General features: G+C 54.2%; 9 protein-coding genes across 9 annotated transcripts; 2 read left to right on the top strand and 7 right to left on the bottom strand.

Annotated features, from left to right (window-relative positions):
• Positions 1–1,519: 1,519 nt before the first annotated feature.
• PG994_007667 (carboxy-cis-cis-muconate cyclase) lies at positions 1,520–2,793 on the top strand (the record flags this gene model as incomplete). Its single annotated transcript, XM_066859076.1, has 2 exons — positions 1,520–1,699; positions 1,813–2,793. 2 exons carry the CDS (start codon positions 1,520–1,522, stop codon positions 2,791–2,793), a joined length of 1,161 nt encoding a protein of 386 aa, XP_066714563.1.
• A 187-nt stretch (positions 2,794–2,980) lies between these two features.
• On the bottom strand, positions 2,981–3,927 carry PG994_007666 (uncharacterized protein; the record flags this gene model as incomplete). The annotated part of the gene is made up of 3 exons (XM_066859075.1): positions 2,981–3,139; positions 3,241–3,465; positions 3,586–3,927. 3 exons carry the CDS (start codon positions 3,925–3,927, stop codon positions 2,981–2,983), a joined length of 726 nt encoding a protein of 241 aa, XP_066714562.1.
• A 1,219-nt stretch (positions 3,928–5,146) lies between these two features.
• PG994_007665 (uncharacterized protein) lies at positions 5,147–6,064 on the bottom strand (the record flags this gene model as incomplete). Its single annotated transcript, XM_066859074.1, has 3 exons — positions 5,147–5,517; positions 5,549–5,894; positions 5,966–6,064. 3 exons carry the CDS (start codon positions 6,062–6,064, stop codon positions 5,147–5,149), a joined length of 816 nt encoding a protein of 271 aa, XP_066714561.1.
• An 868-nt stretch (positions 6,065–6,932) lies between these two features.
• Positions 6,933–7,697, bottom strand: PG994_007664 (short chain dehydrogenase; the record flags this gene model as incomplete). The annotated part of the gene is made up of 1 exon (XM_066859073.1): positions 6,933–7,697. One exon carries the CDS (start codon positions 7,695–7,697, stop codon positions 6,933–6,935), a length of 765 nt encoding a protein of 254 aa, XP_066714560.1.
• Positions 7,698–8,674: 977 nt separating this feature from the next.
• Positions 8,675–9,483, bottom strand: PG994_007663 (uncharacterized protein; the record flags this gene model as incomplete). The annotated part of the gene is made up of 2 exons (XM_066859072.1): positions 8,675–9,023; positions 9,098–9,483. 2 exons carry the CDS (start codon positions 9,481–9,483, stop codon positions 8,675–8,677), a joined length of 735 nt encoding a protein of 244 aa, XP_066714559.1.
• Positions 9,484–10,685: 1,202 nt separating this feature from the next.
• Positions 10,686–12,035, bottom strand: PG994_007662 (uncharacterized protein; the record flags this gene model as incomplete). The annotated part of the gene is made up of 2 exons (XM_066859071.1): positions 10,686–11,300; positions 11,586–12,035. The coding sequence occupies 2 exons, from the start codon at positions 12,033–12,035 to the stop codon at positions 10,686–10,688; spliced, it is 1,065 nt and encodes a 354-aa protein (XP_066714558.1).
• Positions 12,036–14,463: 2,428 nt separating this feature from the next.
• Positions 14,464–16,090, bottom strand: PG994_007661 (uncharacterized protein; the record flags this gene model as incomplete). Its single annotated transcript, XM_066859070.1, has 3 exons — positions 14,464–14,862; positions 14,952–15,806; positions 15,878–16,090. 3 exons carry the CDS (start codon positions 16,088–16,090, stop codon positions 14,464–14,466), a joined length of 1,467 nt encoding a protein of 488 aa, XP_066714557.1.
• Positions 16,091–17,064: 974 nt separating this feature from the next.
• Positions 17,065–18,363, top strand: PG994_007660 (p63 related protein; the record flags this gene model as incomplete). The annotated part of the gene is made up of 2 exons (XM_066859069.1): positions 17,065–17,577; positions 17,788–18,363. The coding sequence occupies 2 exons, from the start codon at positions 17,065–17,067 to the stop codon at positions 18,361–18,363; spliced, it is 1,089 nt and encodes a 362-aa protein (XP_066714556.1).
• Positions 18,364–18,497: 134 nt separating this feature from the next.
• Positions 18,498–20,007, bottom strand: PG994_007659 (endo-beta-1- 6-galactanase; the record flags this gene model as incomplete). The annotated part of the gene is made up of 2 exons (XM_066859068.1): positions 18,498–19,415; positions 19,471–20,007. The coding sequence occupies 2 exons, from the start codon at positions 20,005–20,007 to the stop codon at positions 18,498–18,500; spliced, it is 1,455 nt and encodes a 484-aa protein (XP_066714555.1).
• Between the last annotated feature and the right edge of the window lie 1,651 nt (positions 20,008–21,658).

The raw sequence follows: 21,658 nt of genomic DNA, 5'->3' as shown, positions 1-21,658 counted from the left end.
ACACCCATAGTTTTACAGCACGATATAGCGTCAACCTTATCGCCAACGGGTATTTGATAAGAAGAATGGCACGAAGGTTGGATATCGCTGTGCTTAGATATGTATCCGGCAATACCAGCGTGAACTCAAATTTAGCAACCCATGATAATGGAGGTGAGTGGTAGACTCGATGAATCTATTAAGGAGATGCCTGCCACCTAGAGAGTATTATCACTCAGAGCTGGGACAATAATCCCGAGTCCTTGTAGTAGTCTAGCAGTTTGTATAATTGAGATTTGATGTGTAGGTTGGTTTCCTCAAGCATGTACTCGCACACAACGGTACAGAAAAGCAGTACAATGCCTCCTTCCTCCTTCCCAGCTTTTCACCAAAGGGTCATGGGACAGGAGGTACAGGCTCTCTCTCAGAAGCAGCATAATCTAATGGCATAGATCTGCGCATAAATTTGTGCATAAATCCTTCCAGTTGCGCCGGCTGCTTGCTTATGTTTGCTCCGAATACGGTATACGCGTCGTGTCTCGAGGAGTCACGTTAGTACAGCTTTGAACCTAACGTTTCGTGAAGCTATAATCGTGACTTTTATGTGCAAAAGTTTAGAATCCTTCGTGACGAGGCATGGAAGCCACACATAGGATACAGTAGTGGTTTTATTTAGCTGTATCTATACCGTGGGCTACTCAGGTAGTCAGTATCATGTTTTAAAATTAGTAATTAGAGACAGTATAGTCGCTTAGTTTATGTCCCGCGGACTCCAGAGATATATTGTACAACTAAGAGTAATCAATATCGAGAATAACCTAGTGTGATACAGTGCGTCTTCTCAAGTTATCTACATATCTACCTAGACTCTGCATCCTTCATATAGATAATAAACGGATCCGAATCATCTTACAAACATCTGGAGCCATCACAACACAAACACCAATACAAACGGTAGGTGATATCCTGCCTTGACTTGCCGAGAAACCGGAGGACAAACAAAATCAAGTTTGCATCGAGCTTCAGTACAAACAGAAATAGCCATAGCAGTAAGTTACTCGAAACGTAGCATGGTAGTTCCTAGGAAAGAGGACAAACTACGTTATAGAATTTGATTACCTGCTCACGCAACAGCACCCCTTGAGTCGATGTGAGTTGTATGTGAGATGACAACGGATACCACCATATCCAGAAAAGCATGGAGCAGACCATTAGCCGTGCCAATCATATCGCTCATGCTCCTCCATATGTCTGCACAAGCATCTGGTTCAGGACTAGCTGGCCACACATTGAAGCACGTACAGTGAATACAGCATACTGAAAGGGACACAGACCAGAGCAAACTGGTTACCTGCCCTCTTGCAGTTGTTTCTCCCCACTCTGGGACGTCCTTGCTCTCCGTGTATCCGAGTGCATACTCCTGCAGACGGAACCCCCACGAAGAAAAGAAAAGCAAAGCCCGCAACTACGCTTCTACATACTTCGTGTTCTTCCTTTCTTGCCTCCATCACCCTCCCAAAGAACAATGGCGATTATGAGAATGTTCTTGCCACTCATCGCCCTCTGGGCACAAACCGTCACGGCAGCAATCCATCACCTGTTGGTCGGCACCTTCTCCACCAACAGCATCTACACACTCACCTTCGACGATGAGACGTACCAGCTCACCGAAGTGGCCAACACGTCGACCCCGGTTGGTAGTTCTTGGTTAACCCTCAGCGTAAGTGACCACTCTTCAAGCAGCAGTAGAAGCTTCTGCTCTGGAAACTTCGTGAACCACATAGAATAACTTGTGGGGTGTGATTTGTCTTCTGACGGGTTTAAATTTTCTAGGCAGACAAGCGCACCCTCTACGGTACCGCCTGGGACGTCCAGCCCGCCGCCTTCGTCAGCTACGCGGTCGAGGACGAGGGCCTCACCCTCACGCACCAGGCGACCGTCCTGGCCGGGGGCGGCTGCACCGGCTCGGCCATCTCGGTGCTTGCGTCCTTCGACCTGCCGCACACCGTCTACGGCAACCTGTACTACCGGGACGCGCGGTGCGCCGCCGTCTTCTCCGTAGACGCAGGCACGGGCGCGCTCGTCGGCGGCCGCGGAATCGTGCAGAACTACACGTACGACCTCCCCGGCTCGGCCGTGCACGGCATGACCTGGAACGCGGTGCTCGCCAACATCGTCTACTCGGCCGACACGGGCGGCAACGCCATCTGGACGCACGCGCGCGACAAGGACACGGGCGCGCTGAGGCTCGTGGGCAAGCTCGTGCTGCCCGTCGATGAGAACGGCGGCCACTGCGGGCCCCGCCACCTCGCGGCGCACCGGCAGGGGTACTATCTGTACGTCGTGTGCGAGGCGAGCTCCAAGATCATGCAGCTCTGGCTCAACATGGACGAGTTCGCGACGCCCAACGCGACGGCGACCGGCAAGGAGTGGCCCATCCTGCGCAGTGACGACGACGCGGCCGACTTCTGGGCCGACGAAGTTCTCATGTCGGCATCGGGCGACGTCATGTGGGCATCCAATCGGGCGCACGACTCCAGCCGTCAGGGGTACGTCTCGGTCTTCACTCTGTCGCCCGTGGATGGTGACGTCACGGAGCATCTGTTTTTGCAGACGACGCCGACGAGCGGCGGGTTCGCCAACGCCATTGCACCCAGCCCCTTCGACGACCGTGTCGCTGCTCTCACGGAGAATGTTACGGGCTCGGTGGAGATCTGGCGCATGGCGGACGATAATAAGTCAGCGAGCGTTGTGGCGCATCTCGACCTCCCCGATGGTGGAGGCTGCTGTGCCAATGTGGTCTGGTACTCCTGAGCTACTTAGTCTCTATCATACCTGTTGTACGACGAACTGACTACTGCACGACATCAGTTCTGCAAATCTCACTTATAGACGAGGAAACAACATCGGTGTTCAAGCGGAACGTGATCAGGAATTGGCTGATCAGCCCGCTTGGCTTAAACCATGGGCGCATTTTATGAGTCTACTCCTTACCACCTATCTATGCCCAGTTCTTATAAGTGACGTTCCAGTGATCAGAAACCAGACTGCCAGCCGAAGTGGGCTCGAGCAGAATAGTTTTAGCCGTAGCATTGTTCCTGTATTGCCAGTTCAGGTAATTCGCGAGAGCTTTGCCAAATTTACCTCCGTTAGTAGCGGACTAAGCGATGTTGTAGTCAGCAAGGTGTTTTTCCAAGGGTTTGGTTGGCCATCCATAGATAGGGGTGGGGGGCAGGTAAGAGAAGCCTCAAGTGCACTTACGTAAGTGCCGCCATGTCCAGTATCTAGACTCGCCTTGTAGGACGGAAGTCCTGCATTCAGAAGTGCATAGTCCTTCTCGGCATTAGGGTAACCCATATCCTTGGGCCCGCCAACGAACCAGGCGACTGGCACCTTGATCTCCGAAAGCAAGTAACGACGGTCGTCTTGGAAGATGCTGATATCCAACAATACGATACGCTTGACGCGCTCATCGTGGTACGAGACCTAACCAAATTTGGGTTAGTATATTCTCTTTTATATATTTTTGAAATGTGGAAAGGTCTCTTTTTGGACCATTGCATAACATCATAGTTCAGGGGTTAGGGAAAACAGGGAAGTACATACACTCATAGCCTCTAGCCCGCCGCACGAGTGCCCAGCCGCCGTGATGTTCTGCAGGTTGACGGTGCCGTACTTGCCGGCTCCGCCCTTCATGGCCCAGTCGATGCTGTCGCGGGAGTCCTGGACGCGGCTCTGCCCGTTGGAGCCGCCGCCGCCGTTGGGCGGCCCGTCAGCCGCGATGACGTACCCGTGGGACGCGATCTCGGTCAGGAAGTTGCGGTACGTGGACCCCACCGTCGAGCAGCCGCCGTTGCCGAACGCGATGAAGGGCATGCTGGCGTTGTCGGCGGGCGGCTTGATCGGCGCGTAGATGGTGTGGTTCGGCAGGTCCTGCGTCGTGGTCATCTGCGCCGGGTACGGGCCGGATCCTTGGGTGACGGCGCCTTGGCTCCTATGTTGTATTGACCAGTTAGTGCTGCGCAGCCGACATAAGATACACCCAATAGAGCACACGCGGTGGTATCCGAACAAAGGAATCATCCGTTGACAGAACTTCTCATTTCAGACCCGTTTTCACCTCATGTGGGGTAGCTTCTTCTCAGCATACGACCCCCACGTCGAAATATGACATGATATATGCCTGCAACTAACTAACATATGGTTGGTAGCTTACCTTGGAGACTCACTACCCGTCGCCCCGGGGTTGTTGCCAGTGCGTTGTAGGTAAGCGGCTAGGTCAGGGAGGGAAATGCAGAATATACCACCTGCAATTGTATCATCGCCTGAAGCCGGAAAGTAACCCGGTTTGGGCACGAAGGTCTCTGTCTGTCTCAGCGAGATGGGCGCGGCAGGGTTCGCCAGAGTTGTACAAGCTAGAAGGCCGGCAACCCCTAAGTAGTAGATGCTTGGTGCCATCTTGGTGCAAGATCAATGTATTGTGTGCTATGACTGTGATGATGGCTTCATAGAGAGAAGCAGGTCTCTAAACCGCTGAGATGTTGACTTAATATATGTATTACACATCTCTGGAAGGCCTTCTAGTCTGTATGAACCCGTGCTGTTCAGTATAGTATGCAGTTCGGCACTCTACGCCGGGGTGATAACCCACACGAGTTGTCAGATTATATTGATACATTTGATTCCTTCCGTGCCGCATGGGGAATGATCGGCGTCATATAGGGAACGACGACTACCTTACCCCATTGCTGGGGGCTCGTAGATCTTTCATGCCCAACAATTAACCAATAACGGAATCTATGATCGTGCATGATCGGTAGTCGGAAACGATTTGTCAATTTTCTCTTTCTGTGCTGTAACTGGGCCAATGGGTAAATCTGCGGTTGAATCTGGGGATGCACGTTGCATTGCCAGATCTGCTATTGGGGATCAGATCGCGTATTTGTCTTGGCATACCGCAGATCGGACGTTGCTGGGCTGCTCAATGCCGTTATGTGAAGCCGTGGATTTTTGGCTATTTCAGTTGGCTGTGTCCGTCTATGGCATCACGGAGTCAAAGAAAGTAAGACTGCACTCACTGAGCCAAGCGTACAATCTCTACTTGGCGATTGTCTACGCGGATCAGGGCCAATGTCATTCAGACTCAGGGGTCTTGGCCGCACAGCTGTTAGATCCTGCCCTCACGCCTGAGGCCTTCCCACAATGCCACCGCAGCCAAGCATTTCGCATCTCGGGCCCCTTCCTTCCAAAGATCCTTCAACTTGACCAACTTCAGTGTGATCTTTTCACCATGGTCCCTCAAGCCTGTTAACTTGCCTGTCCAATCCTTCAATTGCTCTCTGGGCACTCGCCGCTCGTGCATATAGATGGGAATGTGCTCATCGCAGCCACCGGCAGACGGATACATGGCAGCAGGTAGACCCTCGTCAGCCTGCAAGTCGGCGCTACCGTCGCCTTGAGTTAAGTCGCTCATGCACGTCAGCTCGGACGATGGCAGCTCCAAGCCCAGCTCCTCCTTGATCTCCTTTGCCGCCGTGCCTGCAAAGGTTCCCTCCGTCATCAACCATACCTGCGGGTAGCTCGACAAACTCCAGGCTGCCAGCCGGAATGCGAGCCTGCACGGTCAAAATGACATGTCGCACGTCGGCCTCGGCCGCCCTGCCCCGCTCGACGTCATCGGGGATTAGGATGACCAGCATGGCGACGCTGGGACCGCGGAGGAACACGCTGCCGGGCAAGCTCTCGCCCGCGGCATTGGAGACTTCAGCCTTCAATTTGAGAAAGCCCAAACGACTACCCCCGAATAGGTCGTACGACTGGACAGTAATACTGCGGAGCGAGTACGGGTCGTTGTTGAAGGGATGTGTGGCACGTGATTGCAACTTCAGCGACCGCTGAATGGTGCTTAACCAATTCTAAACAGGCGTCAATCTGAAGAGTAGCTTCAGGTGCTCGGATTGTGCCAAACCCCAGTGACCTAGCTTACCTGGAAAGGGGGAAAGGCAAGGAAGGTTGACTTTTCTAAGCCGTCGGGCAATGTGACTGGGATGTTGGATTGCTCATGGCTAATGTTGAAAGATGCCATCATGCGCCGAGACCGATTGGCCGGGCTGGAGAGAAGAGAGTGGAAGATTGGTGAGTACGTAAACGGATATCTGTTTCTGAGCACCGATCTGGCAACTCGTGGCACTCTGAAATGCAGGTTTAACATGAAGAATTCGAGTGGTGAAACGTCGACCTTCGATGATGGTGATGGTGTTTTACTGAGCTGTTGCCTCTGTTTGGAAACAGGTGCCTGTGTTAGTTACCCCACCAAAGCTTCAAGAGCTCAACATAGGTCACTTTCCGTACGCATCATAGGGGTACTTGTTGTTACCCAAACGAATGGATTGGTCAAAAAAGCAGTACTCGAAACTGTCGAAAGTGGTTCTATAGACTTCCACACATTCCAGATGTTATCTGCATCAAGTCAGCCGCTTCACCGTAACGGGGGAGAGTCTGGTTAAAGAAAACCGTTTCAGTTATATTGCACGAATGACTAGGAGCCGTTTGAACTCTCAAAAATGATCGTCCAAGAGTGGAAGCCAATTATTCAGATCAAAAAGCAAAGGAAATGTCTCCCATACGGGGAATCGAACCCCAGCTCCGCGGTGAAAACGCGGTATGTTAGCCGTTACACTATATGGGACTGCATCGACAGTGAAGTGGATATCGACTCTTCATTGATTGTTAATTATATTACTGCTAACACTGTAATAGTTAATACATCATATTTCCACACCAAAGCCAATAGCTCTTCAAATTTTTTACTTGATTTTGCCACGACAACAATATACCGTACTGCCGGTACCAGGTCATTGCAATAGCTAGATCCTATGTAGCGAGTTGCAAATCAGGAGGAATGTACTGATATCTAGCAGCGACTTTGTCTGGTAGTTCACCTTGGCTAGGCCTCAAACCAATTGACCGCCACTCCGCGTCTTCACAATCTCGCCTGTGGCATTGCGATCCTTCATGAGGTAGACGTACGCCTCGGCGACGTCCTCGACCCGGCCCGCGACGCCGGTCGGGACCTTGTCAGCGATGGCCCGCATCATGTCGGCCTTGGCCTGCGGCGCGAGGTCCCTCCAGAGCGCCGTGTCGACGAAGCCGGGCTCGACGGCGTTGACGCGCACGGGCGCGAGGTCGAGCGCGAGGTTGCGCGTCAGCGCGACGAGGCCGTTGGCGACGTAGGCCATGAGCGCCCAGCCCGGCCGCGGGTTGTCGGCGATGCCGCCCGTCGAGAGCGTGAGGCTGGCCTCGGGCGTCCGGGGCAGGCGGCGCGCCGCCACCTTGCCCAGCATCAGCGGCACGACCTGGCGCATGTGGCTCGTGCGCCGCACCATCTCGGGCGTCACGTCCTGCAGGCCGCTGATGGCCAGCCCCGGGGCGGCCGTGTAGACGACGTGGTCCACGTCGCCGCCGGCCTTGTCGAACAGCGCGTCGAGGTCCTGCTCGACCGTGTCGTGCGACAGGTCGCAGCCGAACCCGGCGATCGTGGCGGAGGGGTAGAGCGCTTTGATCTCGCTCACGGCGGTATCTGCCGAGTGCTGGGAAGACCCGGCGATCGTGACGCGGGCGCCGGCCTCGATGGACGCCTCGGCGGTCCCGCGGCCTAGGCCCTTGGTGCCACCGATGCAGAGGACATGCTTGCCAGCCAGCTTGTTGTACTTAGACATCCTGGAAACTTATTGAGATAATGGCAAAGCTTGTTGAATCTAGGACTTCAGAGGCAATAAACTGGAGAACGAAGAACTTGATGTGCTTCTGCTTTCTCTTGTGGCAGCATCATCATATTGCGAGGGTCAGTAGTATTTATATGCGACGACACAACCCCACGAGGATTGGTAATTCCATCAATCTGCGAGCATACCTACTCATGATGTCAGATAGTCGACCCGCCTCGTCTTCGGAGTTAACCCCGCATGGTGGCATAAAGATATAGCAATAAGGTTGTGATCTTTGGCTTAAGTTTAGTTAGTGTTGCAGTTTGCATCCGGCTGTCTTGGCTTAAGTCCGTCGAGTTCTGGGTACTCCGGCCCCTGGCCTTGGACCCGACACTGCCATGTTGGGGTCAAATGATACATTCCTGCTCAGTTTTCTGCTATGATTCTGCAAGAAAGTGGCATTCTTCTCAGCTTTCTGACCGTCGTTCTACCTTTTTAGCTCGGTCTCCGAACCGCATCTCTTTACCTCCGGATGGTGTTCCTCAAAGCGCTGGGAGGTAGAGACCGGAACAATATCCGTTATCACCATTGCGGAACTGCTGCTAGCAGCACTGATTCAATCACCCAAGCCGCGGCAAGCTTATTCAGTGTATACCCGAAGCCGAAATCTCGCCCGCGACACATTTGCTGTGCTGTATGTAGGTTTCGCGAAACACTATACATGCGCGTCGCCGGCGTGACATCAGGTGTAGCGGAGCAATATGGACTAAAGCATCACTCGAGAGGAAACATGGTTCAAGTGGTAATAATATATAGCATGTTGCTTGTATTGGCAAGTAGACCAGTGCCTTTGGGGTTCACTAATATATACAGAGAATAACTAATTGGCACGTATCTCGTGCGGAAGGAGAAGTTAATCACAGTCCTCAGAACTCTTGCCCGGCGACTTGCGCGCAGTCGTCTCAACATCGGGTGGCTGGCAGGCCGACTTAGCAGGCCTGGAGGGTGCTGTACTTGCAGTGGTCGCTGGGGCCGCTGCCGATCTCCTTGGGCTCGTTGCCGGGCGTGGTGCCCTCGAACTCGACGCAGATCTTCTTGACGGAGCTGGCGCAGGTGCCCGAGATGTTGGCGACGTCGCCCTTGTTGGAGTTGATGCCGACCAGGACCTTGCCGTTGTAGGCCTTGACGTTCTTGACGTTGACGTTGCGGAGACCCATGGTCTTGCAGTTGCCGCAGCTGCGGTACAGCTTGCCGAAGTCCATGGCGGTGAAGCCGTCGATGGACACGGTGCCGAGGCCGTTGTGCTGGATGACCTTGTCCTCGGCGCCTTGCGCACCCCTATTAATTTAAGGTTCGTTAGCCAGCTACATCTTTTTGAAAGGTTTCGCAACTTTGTGCCTGCGGTGACTTACCCGCCGATCACGTTGGCGTTGCCATCGCCCTTGAGGCTGAGAGCATCCTCGCAGACCTTGGACCACCAAACATTCTCAATGGTGCAGGAGCCCTTGCAGTGGACACCCTCGATCTGGTCAGCGCCGATGATGGCGTTCTTAAGGGTGGCACCGTCCTCGAGCAGGAACACGGCATCCGAGTCACCACCCTCGGCCTGGCCAGTGCACTTGACGCCACGGCCGTACGTCTTCATGCCTCCATCGAAGCTGCCTGAGATGGTTTGCGGCGCTTTCAAGGTGACGGAACCCTTGGATGCGGGAATGGGGAAAGTGGCGCGCTTCTCAAAAGCCGGGCTGGCGATGGCGACCGAGGCGCCAAACACAGCGAGAACAGCAGAGTATTTCATGGTGATATGATAAAGATTGGGTAAATGGAAAGGATTGGAAGGTTACGGGAAGAAACGAATGCACGATGATGGATGACTGGTCGCGATAGAACCTAAGGACTGCCGCGGCACCGTTTCTGCTTTATATAACCTCACGCCATCCTTTCTATGGCCACGGGGGTTCATCGACAGACAACGCCATCTCGAGTCAACTTTCCTGGGGTCTCAGCGAGAACCTGGATGCCAAGAGGTCCTGCCAAGCTTCCAGGAGACTGTGCTGAAGGACTGTCATTTGTTTTATTGCTGTTCATTCGTGGAACCCCCCCCCCCCAATGAGATGCGGCTACCCGCAGGGCTATGTATTTATGGCGCTGGCAGCGGAGAAACGCCGCACTATCACAAGCATGGCATGACCCTCATGATCCAGGGCTCGAAAAGAAGATCTTAGCCTGTTCCTACTGAGCGGTTCTCAAGTAAAGTGATCGGGTTCCACCAACAGCATCTCGACATGGTCGGGAGGGGCCGCGGTGCAACTGGTGCATCGGGAACTGTCAAAAGGGGAGCCCAAACGGCCAACGAAGGTCGTACAGATCGGACCACTCTACCCATAAACTTTGCACCTGATATTTGAGATGATCGAAACGCTCATCTCAGTCTACCCATGTAAATCGCGCGGGAGAGCTGGGTTAATGTTTGGATTGTCTATTAAGGGGTGGGTGGGATCGTCGGACGATCCTTGATGTGGGCGATCCATAGACGCTGATTGGTGGAAATGGGCAACGACGAGTCGTGACCTGGGCGGCGACACAGAAACTCGACAGCATCTGGAGGATTCGAAGAAGAGCATGGGGTTGACTAGCGCCGGTATTTGGCAGTTGTGATGACACCTCAAGGGAAACGCATCCTTTGCATTGAAGCACCCGCTGAGGGGAAATGTCGAATGTAGACATGTAATATGTACGCAAAGACACGAGGTTTCCAAGTGTCGGTGTCTGTTCTATCTTGAGGACCTTCACTGTTGAGAATGAAATCTGAACCAGACTGTCTGTGCTAATATTGGCTTTGGCCAGCATTGGCATCCGTTTCAGCCACGTGGGGTGATACCGTGATAGGCTCTAGGCTCAATCTTTTGCAATGTTCCTATCTTATGCACCTTCCCGATATCACATCTCTCTTCTGGCACCGCAGACAAGGATGCAATCCGATTACTGAACAGAGGATAATTACAACGAACAAGCAACCTCGTCCCCAAGACCAATCTCTGTACTGGCCATCAAGAACTCCATGTATCCCGCCCCAGTCTCCAGCATGTTCAGGTGGTACTGCTCGGCCGTCGGATAGAATGGACAGGTCGCATTCTCGTCGCCAAACCCGAACTCGACGGTGAATTCGTGGACCAGGTTCAGGCCGGGGTACGCGAAGTGCCTCGAGTACGAGTAGTCGTCGCTCGCGCCCGAGGTGGGATAGAGGTAGGCCGCCTGCTGCACCTCGTAGTGCCGCCCCGTCGCCGCGTCCATCGCGTTGCCCGTGCGCATGGCCGCGTACACGTTCTCCGACCAGTCCGTGCTGGGCGTGTACTCGCCGTACACGATGCCCGCCGACGGGTCGTCCGGTATAAGGCCGCGCACCGCGTCGTAGGTCGAGTTCAGGAAGTTCATGCCGGGCCGGCGCGCCTGGTTCTCGTCGCTGCCCCAGCTGTAGAGCACCACGCCCGCGAAGGAGTGGAGGTCGTGGTACCAGCGGATCTTCGGGAAGTAGTCCATAACCCATTTGATGTTGCGTGTCTCCGGCTCCGAGAAGGCACTGGCACCGGAGAAGGCCTCGCTCGACGAGTTCCTCTACGCGACGTTCGGGGCGACAGTAGGCTCGAACTTGGTCGGGAAGTCCCAGAGGAAGTCAAAATTGCGGTTCAGATCAACGCCGATTGACCGATCATTTCCAGGGGTTGCCGAGGCCGGATTCCGGTTCTTGCGCTAACAGTTGCCTCGGCTTGGTCGTAGGCAACACCGTCAGGGTTGCTAAGAGGCACGAAGACGATGCCGGCTGCCAATGCCCGGCTGACATCACAAGCCGAATACGATCGTCCGCCGTACGTCAGACCGGTCTTGGTTTTGTTTGCGTACAGGGAGGTTGGAGATGAAGTACAGAAGATTGTCTGGTGAGCCTCTCTCGCGCGCATGTATCGCACCATTGAAGTAAACGTGATACGCCTCGGAACATTTGCCACGTCCGCCCACCTTGCCGCCAAACATGGTTGCGTTCTCGTAAGTCGTGTATGGCATGGTGAACGTCTCAATGCCATACTCGTTGACGAGACCCTTCATTGCGCTCTCTATTTCCTTGACGCTGAGAAGAGAGTCGAGTTGTGCCCCTGGCTCCTGGGTTCCGAGGCCGCGAGGAAACTTGGCTCCTCCCTCGAAGCGATCGCCCGAACCGATGGGAAAGCCCGTGTCGCCACTCTCCTGGCGGCGATAAAGATGGTGACTCCCATCGCCAGTTTCCTCTCCGGGCAAGAGACAGGCAGACACTAAAGGCGCAAGGCCACTGGCTCCAAGGATCTGTGACAACTTCATGATGGCAGTTCAGCTGCTTGAAAGGAGGAATCTGAGCAAGCGACGCTGATGCGCGACCTCCCCGCTACTTGTATCGCAACAGACAGTGGCATTGCCAAGCAGCGCATTATGCACATGAGATAAACCCAAGCAATCGAATGTCGTACAACACCGCACGATGGGTTCTAAGAGAAGCAAATTCAATATTGAAGATACTCGTCCCCTGCGTCCATATCTCGTTTAGGCAGTTGGTTGGAGTTGCCAAGGCGACGCCTGCGCATACCAGTTTCACTGATCCTGGCTGTCGGGTGGGCTGCTGAAGCTCTGAGCAAATCGGCTCAATCGGCTACTTGTCGATTACCCGTTGGCTCTATGTGCCTGATAAGAAGCACTGGCAACCTTGCACCGTGATGCTCCCATCTTTTTTGCCATGCCGGATATAGTACCGGATCCAGAAGCCAAGATATCGCGTACACCCTGGCGTACCGTTGGCGTTGAATATAGAACGTGATTTACCTTCGTGTCTTCCTTTAAGTCTCTTTCGCTGTTTTCGTCAACTAATTGTCATTTTCATTAATAGAGCACATGATTGGTTAATAAGACCATCTGGTACTTGGCAATGTAGCGGGCTTGCACGCAGATGCCGATGCTTTAGAGTCATCAATGTGTGCTACATAGATCATAAGAATCATCAGAACGCCCACCATATCCCCTTAAAACAACCCGTCAAAAAGACCTGTGGAAAATACTTCGCTCGTATTCTAAAGTCGTATATACTCCAAGTCCCAACACATTTCGAGAAGATAATTGCTGATGACAAGAACCCATATCCAGGAGCGTCTTGAAATCATTACCCTGATCTAATTGTCGGGAATCCAGCTCATGCGATATACCCATGATGAGATGACTAGGTCAAGATAAGATATCAAGCAGCGAGTTGAGTGACTTGCGGTATGGCAGAGGGATCCAGGCTGCGGCAGAGAGACCAACAACACGATCGCCAGTCGCCAGTGACTGCAATACTCCCGACTTGCTGGGAATTTCCGTCCCGAACATGATAGGGTACGTCTTCTTTCTCTAGCGAGAGCGAAAATGGTTCCAAGGAATACCGCCAACTTGACTGGTACAGCCTTGCCTATGCGAATGAATGTAACAGCCGATGGCGGCCGTGAGGCCAAGAAACAGTGGGAAACATTCGCAAAGCTTAGGCAGACATTGAAAGAGTACAGTCAGTCAACCAGTCCTGCTTACCTTGCTCACTCATTACCCATACAGACGAGGCAGTCGTGGAATACTGCGCACTGTCACAGCTCCCTAAACCACCACCTCGGGATGTACACAAGTTCGAAGACTGGCTCGCGCGACCTAGCTTGGGCGCAGTGTACCTCAGGGGGCGGGACCGCAATATTTGGGCACGGGTGAGGACCTGATGTGCCTCCAGCGTTCTCCTTATGGACACCGCTTCTCGGGCTTCATCGCGCGCTACTTAATTCCCCTATATTATTCTATCACTGGGAGGCTTACAGGCCCCGTAAAGGTCTCCATAGGATGGGAGATCTCCCAGAGCGGCATCTTGGAAGTCCAGGTGTAATGGGCGACTAAAAAAGGTCGTTGAGTTTGAGAAGGATTCAGAAGTGCTGGGAGGTGTGCAGCTTGCCGAGCGGAGCCTCCATTTCAAAGTAAGACGAGTTCCAGACTTCTCTTATATCATCAGTTGCCCTCACTCATGATATCCAGTAATGGATGCTATCAGGCCAATTTGTGCCGCTTTCACTGGCTGTTGGTAATTGGGCCCAGCAAATAATGACTTGTCCTAGTTATATTACACACTATGTAGAAGCAAGCAGCAAGCAGCAAACAAAAACCGATATTGACGAAGGAAGATGTTGTGCGGATAGCAGTTTGCTCACTTACAGCCTGAAGGTTCATCCGGCGCCCTCGGATGTCGCAATTACGGTAGACCGCAATTACAGAACGCCATCCCTATATGTATGCAATTTACGAGTGACCTCAGACGACGATTGTCTCCTTCCTGATTCAGAGCCCGTGACGGCGTGACGGAGCAAACGGCGTCGCATTCCGACGTCGCAGACATCGTGCAGGACCTGGACCCAATCCTTACCTCGACGTACAGACGTTTGCGCCACCGCTTCTTGTGCAGGACGTCGCTATGTCCAACGTGTTTGGGCGGTCGAGGTTTGATGTCGAGGAGGGTTTTCCAAATTGCCTATGTAACCACTTAGCAAACCACCGAGTCAAACTTGTTTGGTCTATCCGGGGAGTGGTTTCGATCAAGCCTGCTTCTAATTCCTGTTTTCTTTCTGTCATCTCACCAAGACTCGGATATAGCATAGCTAGCAATCTCCTGGGGACCAGGGATCGGAGAGAGCGCAATGTGTAAAACCGGGAATGCTTAACGTGCATGAACTGCTTGGGCCTGGCGGCCGCTTTATCTGTATTTTTCATGGGCAGTTGCGTCTTTCAGCATCGCCTCTACTCGTTCTATCGTGGCCGCATCATACAGTTCCTCGGGCTCCTTGCCACCCTTCAGCACCTCCTTTTCATGCTGCAGAGCTTCGTCCTTGGTCATGCAGACCAGATCGCCGAGCTTCACGTTGGAGGACTTCTGCGCGCTTTCACCGTCGCCGATCTTGATCAAGGTCGAGCTCTTGGGCTTTCGCCACCGAATGAGATGCAACCGGTTAGTCAGACCCGTAATGGCGCTCCGGCCTCTGAATACTTCCTCAGTCAGGAAGGCCACATCTCCGATATTGATGGGTATCTTCAGTCCCACAGCGATGGCTGGGTCACCACCAGCTTCATAACGAACCAGCTTCTCTTCGGTTGACTGTAGGGCGGCGAGCATTCCATCGTGCATCTTCTCTCGTCCTCTGGCAGGTAGATAGTCCAAGGGTAGCCGGTAATAGATAGTATAACATGGTTTGCTGCTGTGTAGCCAAAGACAGCCGGCATCGTGCCTAAGACTGGTAGGATTCGGGCCCGGAAATCCGGCAATGGGCCAAGATCTCCCACCGAGCCCTTCTGGAACTCGCCCTCGGGCAGCGGTAACAGCTCGGCCTTGCCCTCGCCTGTCTTCTCGGTCGAAAAGACTGTTGGAATACCGCTTGTGACTCCCAACAGCTTGAGTCGACGTCGGGTAACCCTTGACAAACGATCATCTGTGCTGTTTCCAATATCTCCTACGGTAATTCTTGTGGGGTCGCTCTTGCAGCCCGCGCCCATAGCAGATATGACGGGTATATGGTGGTCGTGGCAGTATTTCAGCAACGCGACCTTGGTGTCAATGTTGTCGATGGCATCAATGACGTAGTCAGGCTTCTGGCCATTCTCCTTCCAGGGCTCGAGCAATCGGTCCGCAGCCTGGTCCCAGAACTTCTCCAGCCTGAGGTCGAACTTGGTCCACGGCGTAATGGCCATCAACCTCCTGTACAGACATTGCACCTTGGGTATGCCGACATCGGCCAAGGTAGCGACGGCGTGTCGGTTGAGGGAGCTCAGGGTGACTTGGTCGAAGTCGACCAGCCGAAGCTTGGACACGCCGGAGCGCGACAAGGTAGCAGTAGCATGCGACCCCACGCCACCGCAGCCAACCACTATGACAAAGGAGTTTCGGAGCTTGTCCAGACCTTCGGGGGTCAGGAACACACGGTTCCGCGCCAGTTGCTCGAGGATCAGCTCGTCATCGTAGTCGCCGGCCTGCGCGCGTCGTGCGAGGGCTTCGTTGCGCTGGTCTTCTTTGTCCGTCGCCGAAGCACCGCCGTAGTTGGTCAACTATTCGGATTCGAGATCAGCTTGGTCCAACGCTCGGTCGTTCGTTCGCGCGAAAGGTGTGAGGAGCTCACTTTTCCCAAATCACCCCCTTCGGCCTCGAGCGAAGGTATCGAGTCCTTGAGCTTGTTTATACGCTCGTTTCTTTGGAGCTGTTGGTAGCCCAGAATAGCGCTGGCAACTACCGCGCCAGAGATGACCGCCGTTGTCGCAAACTGCACCTTCGTATTCGAGGTGGTTTGCGAGGAACGAGGACATTGTGTGTGTTTATTTTTTTCTTCTCTCATTTGGTGGCAGTAATTCTAGGAATGCATGGCTGGAAGGGAACTAAGTCTATAAAAAGCAAAAGATCATGGGATTGCCGCCACAGAATATCTATATGTCAAATCCGAAACAGATCTCGAACTGGCTGTGGGTGGGAAATTTATCTAACCTTGACGCGGGACAGTTCCGTTTATTTTTTTTAGGTGGGTCACTACCGTTTATCGCTTAACCTTAAGCCAAACCCCGAACACCGCAGTTCTTCTACCTTCGTCTCCAACCACCACGTTAGATAGGTATGGAAGGGTTAGCCGTCATTGAAATAGACGAGCGTATCATTCCAACTGGCTCTCTATAGATCTCACTCTCTGGTTCGTAGATTGGGATTGTGTGATGTTGACAGCTCGGTAACTCACCTCCACTCAAGTTTATTGATATGGTCATCGACGCATTAATTGCTACGAAAGATCCAAGGCGACTATCCCATCTTTGAAAACAGTGGAAAGTGGAGGGCGTGGGAAGAACATTTCACGAGTATTCGGGAGCAATATCAGCGATTGTTGGGTTATATATTCTTCATTCTTCGGCAACATAAACGACGGACGTGAAGTAACTTGCTGCCACCCTTCTTAGAGATGCTTCTTAGAGATGTACGTGTCGCACATCACTATCGCTTTACGGAACCAGGGTAGATGTGCTCCCATCAACTCGACTCGTGGCGCGTCCCGTGAGATGCCCGCAGCAGGATTGTAGCCCCCACGGTAGAATCTTCCGTAGCGCGATCAGCATCTCGTCGTAAAATTTCCACTCGGCGATATGGCTGGGCCCCTCAAGCCATGCTGACGGATTGCTCCTCCTAAGTTAACCAATTCCAACTCGCCAGGCTCACCGGCGGTTCTTGGGGGCTGGATGGGGCGGAAAGAACGGAGTGGCCGTATGTTCGCCCCCATGGGACTTCATCCAAGGAAGAAAACCGCAAACAGTCCCGAGTAAGTCTGCCATGCTTGTTGTTACTTATCTCAAAAAGTTTACTGCTTTTCAAGTTGATCTCACTGCGTTCCTGTTCGCGCTGCGTGCCCGTGGAGGCAACCTCCCCCCTATTTCCCCGTGCCCTGACAAAAGCGATGCCAACGCCGACGCCGACGCTCCAGATCCTCGGCCCCTTGACAACCCCTGGCAACAGCCGGACGGCTGCTCCGTCATTGTGCGAAGGGACCCGTCATACACCGGCAAACTATGGCAGGGCCAATCCTGCCAAGTGACCGGCAGCGCCACCCAAAGTAATTACTGGATCCATCAGGCGCACGAATGCTTCCCGCCGCGCACGGCGGCCGCGACAACGCCGACCAGCTCCTGGTACGACAACTGGGGCTTCTACTCGCCGGGCCTCGCCTGCCCGGCCGGCTGGTCACGAGCGTGCTCCACGACGTACGGCGAAGACGGCGGGGGCCATGGCGCTCCTGGCCCCGATGACGCTGCAGGCCGGGGAGACGGCAGCCGGGTGCTGCCCCGAGTAAGTAGAAGAAGAAGACGAAGACGAAGAAGAAGAGGAAGAGGAAGGATACCTGTCTTGCCTATCTTCTCCGCTGTTATTCGTCGCTAACGAACTTATTGTTGGCGTCGCAGAAGTTATACGTGCTTGTCGGATTACTCCAAATGCCGCCGACTCCTGACCACGGCGTTCGGGGCCATCGTTTGCGATACCACCGCAGTCGGTGTGCAGATTCCCGTGCCCAGCCCGTACCTCGACAAGGAAGGTGCTGGCACATCGGTCGCGTCATTCACCGTGGGAATGCCCATGGTGCAGGTGGTCTGGAGGGAAACCGATTTGCCAGCGACCATGCATTCGCAGCCGTCATCGACGACGACCACTATTGCGACTGAGACCAATGCAACTGCCCCTGAATCTACATACGCGGCGGCACCTGGTATTTCTGAAGGAGCCACGGTCAGACTAGCAGTTGGGGCTTCCCTGGGTGCCGTAATTGTGCTCATGAGCATCGCCTTCTTCGTTTTCGTGCGGAGGCACAGGCGCAGGAGGGCGACGAGTACTGAGACTAGGCGTCAGCCGCCTGATTCCAGAACCCTACAGCAGCAGCAGTACTGGACGCAGCAGGAAGGGGAACTACCAGCATCTTCTTCGCCGGGTGAGTTGTCGCTAGCGCAGACCGGTCCCTATGCAACAGCAGAGTTGCCTAGTCACAACGGAAAAGGGTTCCCCACGAATAGAGCACGCCATCCCTCACAACCCAGTATCAAGCGGAATCTGATCGACCCACGTAAATACTCATATTTTTGAGAAAGGAAACGAGGAACTCGCCGGTGTTGGCATGGCAGATTATCGCATATAAATCATTAGACTATGGAGTATACGCATGCGTTTCCATGTTATGAACATGATTATTCCCGCCAACATCCCATACATTTGAGATGTTAGATTACCACACCACTAACTTCGAAAGTCTGCACCTGGTTCTTATTGAAGGAAGCCTGGAATTTTCCGCCTTTCAGAGTCGTGTCGCTGTGGGCGCCATATTGCTCGCCGGTGCCGATCTGGGTGCTCCAGCGCGGCACGGGGGAACCCTCGGTGCCGGGCGTCTTGAACTTGGACAAGTCGAAGATGAGGTTCTGGGTGTTGCCCCAGTTGACCGCGACGATGACCAGCTTCTGGGCGCCCGCGTCGTAGGCTACGACGGTGCTGTCGTTGCCGCCGTCCAGGATCTGCATCCCCGGTTTAATGTGGCGCGAGTACTGGGCGAGCACGTAGTACTTCTGCGACACGGCGCCGACGGTTTTGGCGTCGTTGTTGCCGTCGACCAGGCCCCAGCCGCCGCCGTCGATGACCTGCCAGTAGACCCAGGCGGTCGGGTGCAGCCAGCGGAAGTCGAGTATCAGGTTGCTCGCGAGGTCCGACCCCGTGTCGTCGGCCTTGCCGTACTCGCTGTTCCAGAGCTTCTTGCCCGCGCCCTGTACCGTCGAGTACAGGACGTCGCGCTTGCCGCCGCCGTACTGATAGCCGTGGACGTTGACGCGGGCGACGCTGCCCGCGACACCGGCGCCGGCCAGCGCATTCCAAGTCGTGATGGCCTGGTCGTACGAGTTCTCGTCCGAGGCGGCGATCACCGCCGAGGACAGACCGCGGTTGTCTAGTTCGGACCGCAAGTTCTTGATAAGAGTCACCTGCGTCGAAGTGCCGAAGTGGCAGCCCTCCTGTGTACCTGACTTCCCGCTCCACCACGAGGCCATGGGCTCATTGAAGGGCTCGACTGACTGAAAATTGATGTTCCAGTTGTCGCTGGCGTACTTGGCAATCTCAGCCATATAGACGGCGAACTGTTGGTAATTCCATGACTGTTGGATCTGGTGGTTAGTGGTTTATCTGGGACAGACTGCCGGAGTCGCTGACCTGTAAATTATCGCTTCCACCATTGTCGGAGCCTGATGGATTGTGGTTCAAGCACATCCACCACATCGGAGAGTTGGAGAACAGCTCGAAGACGTCGGCATCTCTGTCGCGTGCCTTGGTCAGCATGCTGCGTTGGTTGGCATCGGCACTCCAGTTCCAGCTTGACGAAGCAGGGTCGGCACTGGTCCAATCTGTCCAGAAGCCGTCGATCTGGCGGGATGCTATCATCTTGGGCGACACCACCATGCTCTCGCCGTTGACACTGTTCTTGCTGCTAGCGCCAGCATTGTACCGTGCGATGTTGAAACCCAGTCCCGGGACAGACTTGCCGCCGAAGTTGACCGACTTCGTCGAGAAGAAAAGATCGGCCAAGTCGTCACGGTCTCCAAACGCGGCGGCCCACCAAGCCAGCGAGGTCCCCCATCCTTCCCATGTTCCCCAGTTAGTCGACGGGTTGATCGTTGTGGTAGTGTCTGCAGCACCTCTTCCGCATAAGTTCGCAGCCAGCAGTAGCGATAACAAGCAGCGACGAGACATGGCTGCAGTCGTGATAGATTCGGCCTGCTAGTAGAGGGAAGCTCCGACAGCAAGACAGCAGTGCGTAGACAGCGAGTTATATAGAGGACTGCCAATCGAGAGCGGCCGAGTCATAAGTCACTAATCTAACTGGGCCGAGACCACCAGGCATTATGGCAGTAAGCGCCACCAATAATGCATTGCAGACAGCAAAGTCCACCAACTGTACGACTGTACCGCTGGCAAGGCATTGTTGGCAAAACCACTTGGTAGCCACTTATGTAGTCGTCCTTGGGGACCTCGGTAGGTGGGCAATTTCCGGGCAATGTTCTGACATGTTGTAACTTGCGGAGTAGGCACAAGGGATGTTTTTCCGTCAATAAACAACAGTCGTAGCATTGGAGGGCCTGATCGACATGCGGTACGTAATGCCCTTAGGGTAGCATTTTAATCATGGCAAGGTTGCAAGGATCTGGGCTAAAAAGCGTCGTCTCAGACATGTGTCCCCACCCAGCACGAGCAGCGGCATATGCATCCCCACCAAAAAGCAAAGGTACAGGGACAGGAAAAGCTGGATCGTCAGAAAATGTCCGGGATCGATTTGTTGTTGCATGGAAGAACGAGCTAGTGGGAAATATCGATGTGAGTTCATCAGTTGTAAGTTGGTAAGTCGGGGAAGCAGGAACCGCCAACAAGTTAGAACCTCTCGGTTCCACGATTCATGAGTCGGCTGACGTTTCACGGCCGTTACTAGTCAACCTTATTCCCTCCCCAGCTAGCACCGTCGGAAACTAACTTGTTACTAAATTACCCAATAACGCGACCGACCGAGACGGCCTACCCTCGCCGCTCCGAGTTAGGCAGCTCGGACTTGGGTCTGGGCGAGGTTCAGGTGGCTTCCCCGGATTCTCACAAGACGACAACCAACCATCATTATTGGTCAGCTATTATGCTAGTTACTGCACCGTTCCGATATTGCAACCTAGAGCGGCCATAGCCGATTTGGCCTCGTATTACTACAAATCGTACAGACCTTGGAGATACATACATTCTGCAACTGTTGGGACCGAGACCCCCCGGGCAACTCACCAGCTGACAGCGGTCTTATGCTGGAATCTTTCGCGGCACGCCTTGACCATCCAGCTCCGGCTTCAACCCTGCCTCCTGCTCTGCGCCGTTCATATGGTGTCCCGGGGTTTGTGGATTCAACCGGTAGGATTGAGGCGGTATCTCCTGCCATGCCCGGCGACGCTTTCGTATGCAAAACCACATGACCAAACTAGCGACACTGATGACGGCGAGACCGGCTCCCTACCCCTATTCCTGCCGCAGCCCCGCCGGACAGAGCGCCGCCACTGCTCAAGCCCCCTTCGTCGGGCTGACTTGAGGGGGACGCGGTGGATGTACCTGTTGCTGTCGCGGTTGATGTAGAGGGGGAGAGGCAGTCGGCGACGTCGAACTCAATGGCGACGAAGTGTATCGGAACCCCGATGCCGGGATCGTAAAGTACGCTTTCAAGCCCCCCGGAGGCGCCAGGTTGAACGTATCGTTGGTCGGCTGGGTGCAGTCAAGCCGGCCGTCAGCACTGGTGCCGCAGCACGCCCAAAGGCCGCTGGTGGAGTTGTACACGACATCGCCGGTTTTGTGTTTTTCTGCTCTCTCGCATAACTCG

The sequence above is a fragment of the Apiospora phragmitis genome (genome assembly GCF_038363925.1).
Source record: "Apiospora phragmitis strain CBS 135458 chromosome Unknown utg000007l:2111988.0-4706623.0:1.0-2598199.0, whole genome shotgun sequence".
Lineage (NCBI taxonomy): Eukaryota > Fungi > Ascomycota > Sordariomycetes > Amphisphaeriales > Apiosporaceae > Apiospora > Apiospora phragmitis.
This window is presented reverse-complemented; position numbering and strand designations above follow the sequence as displayed.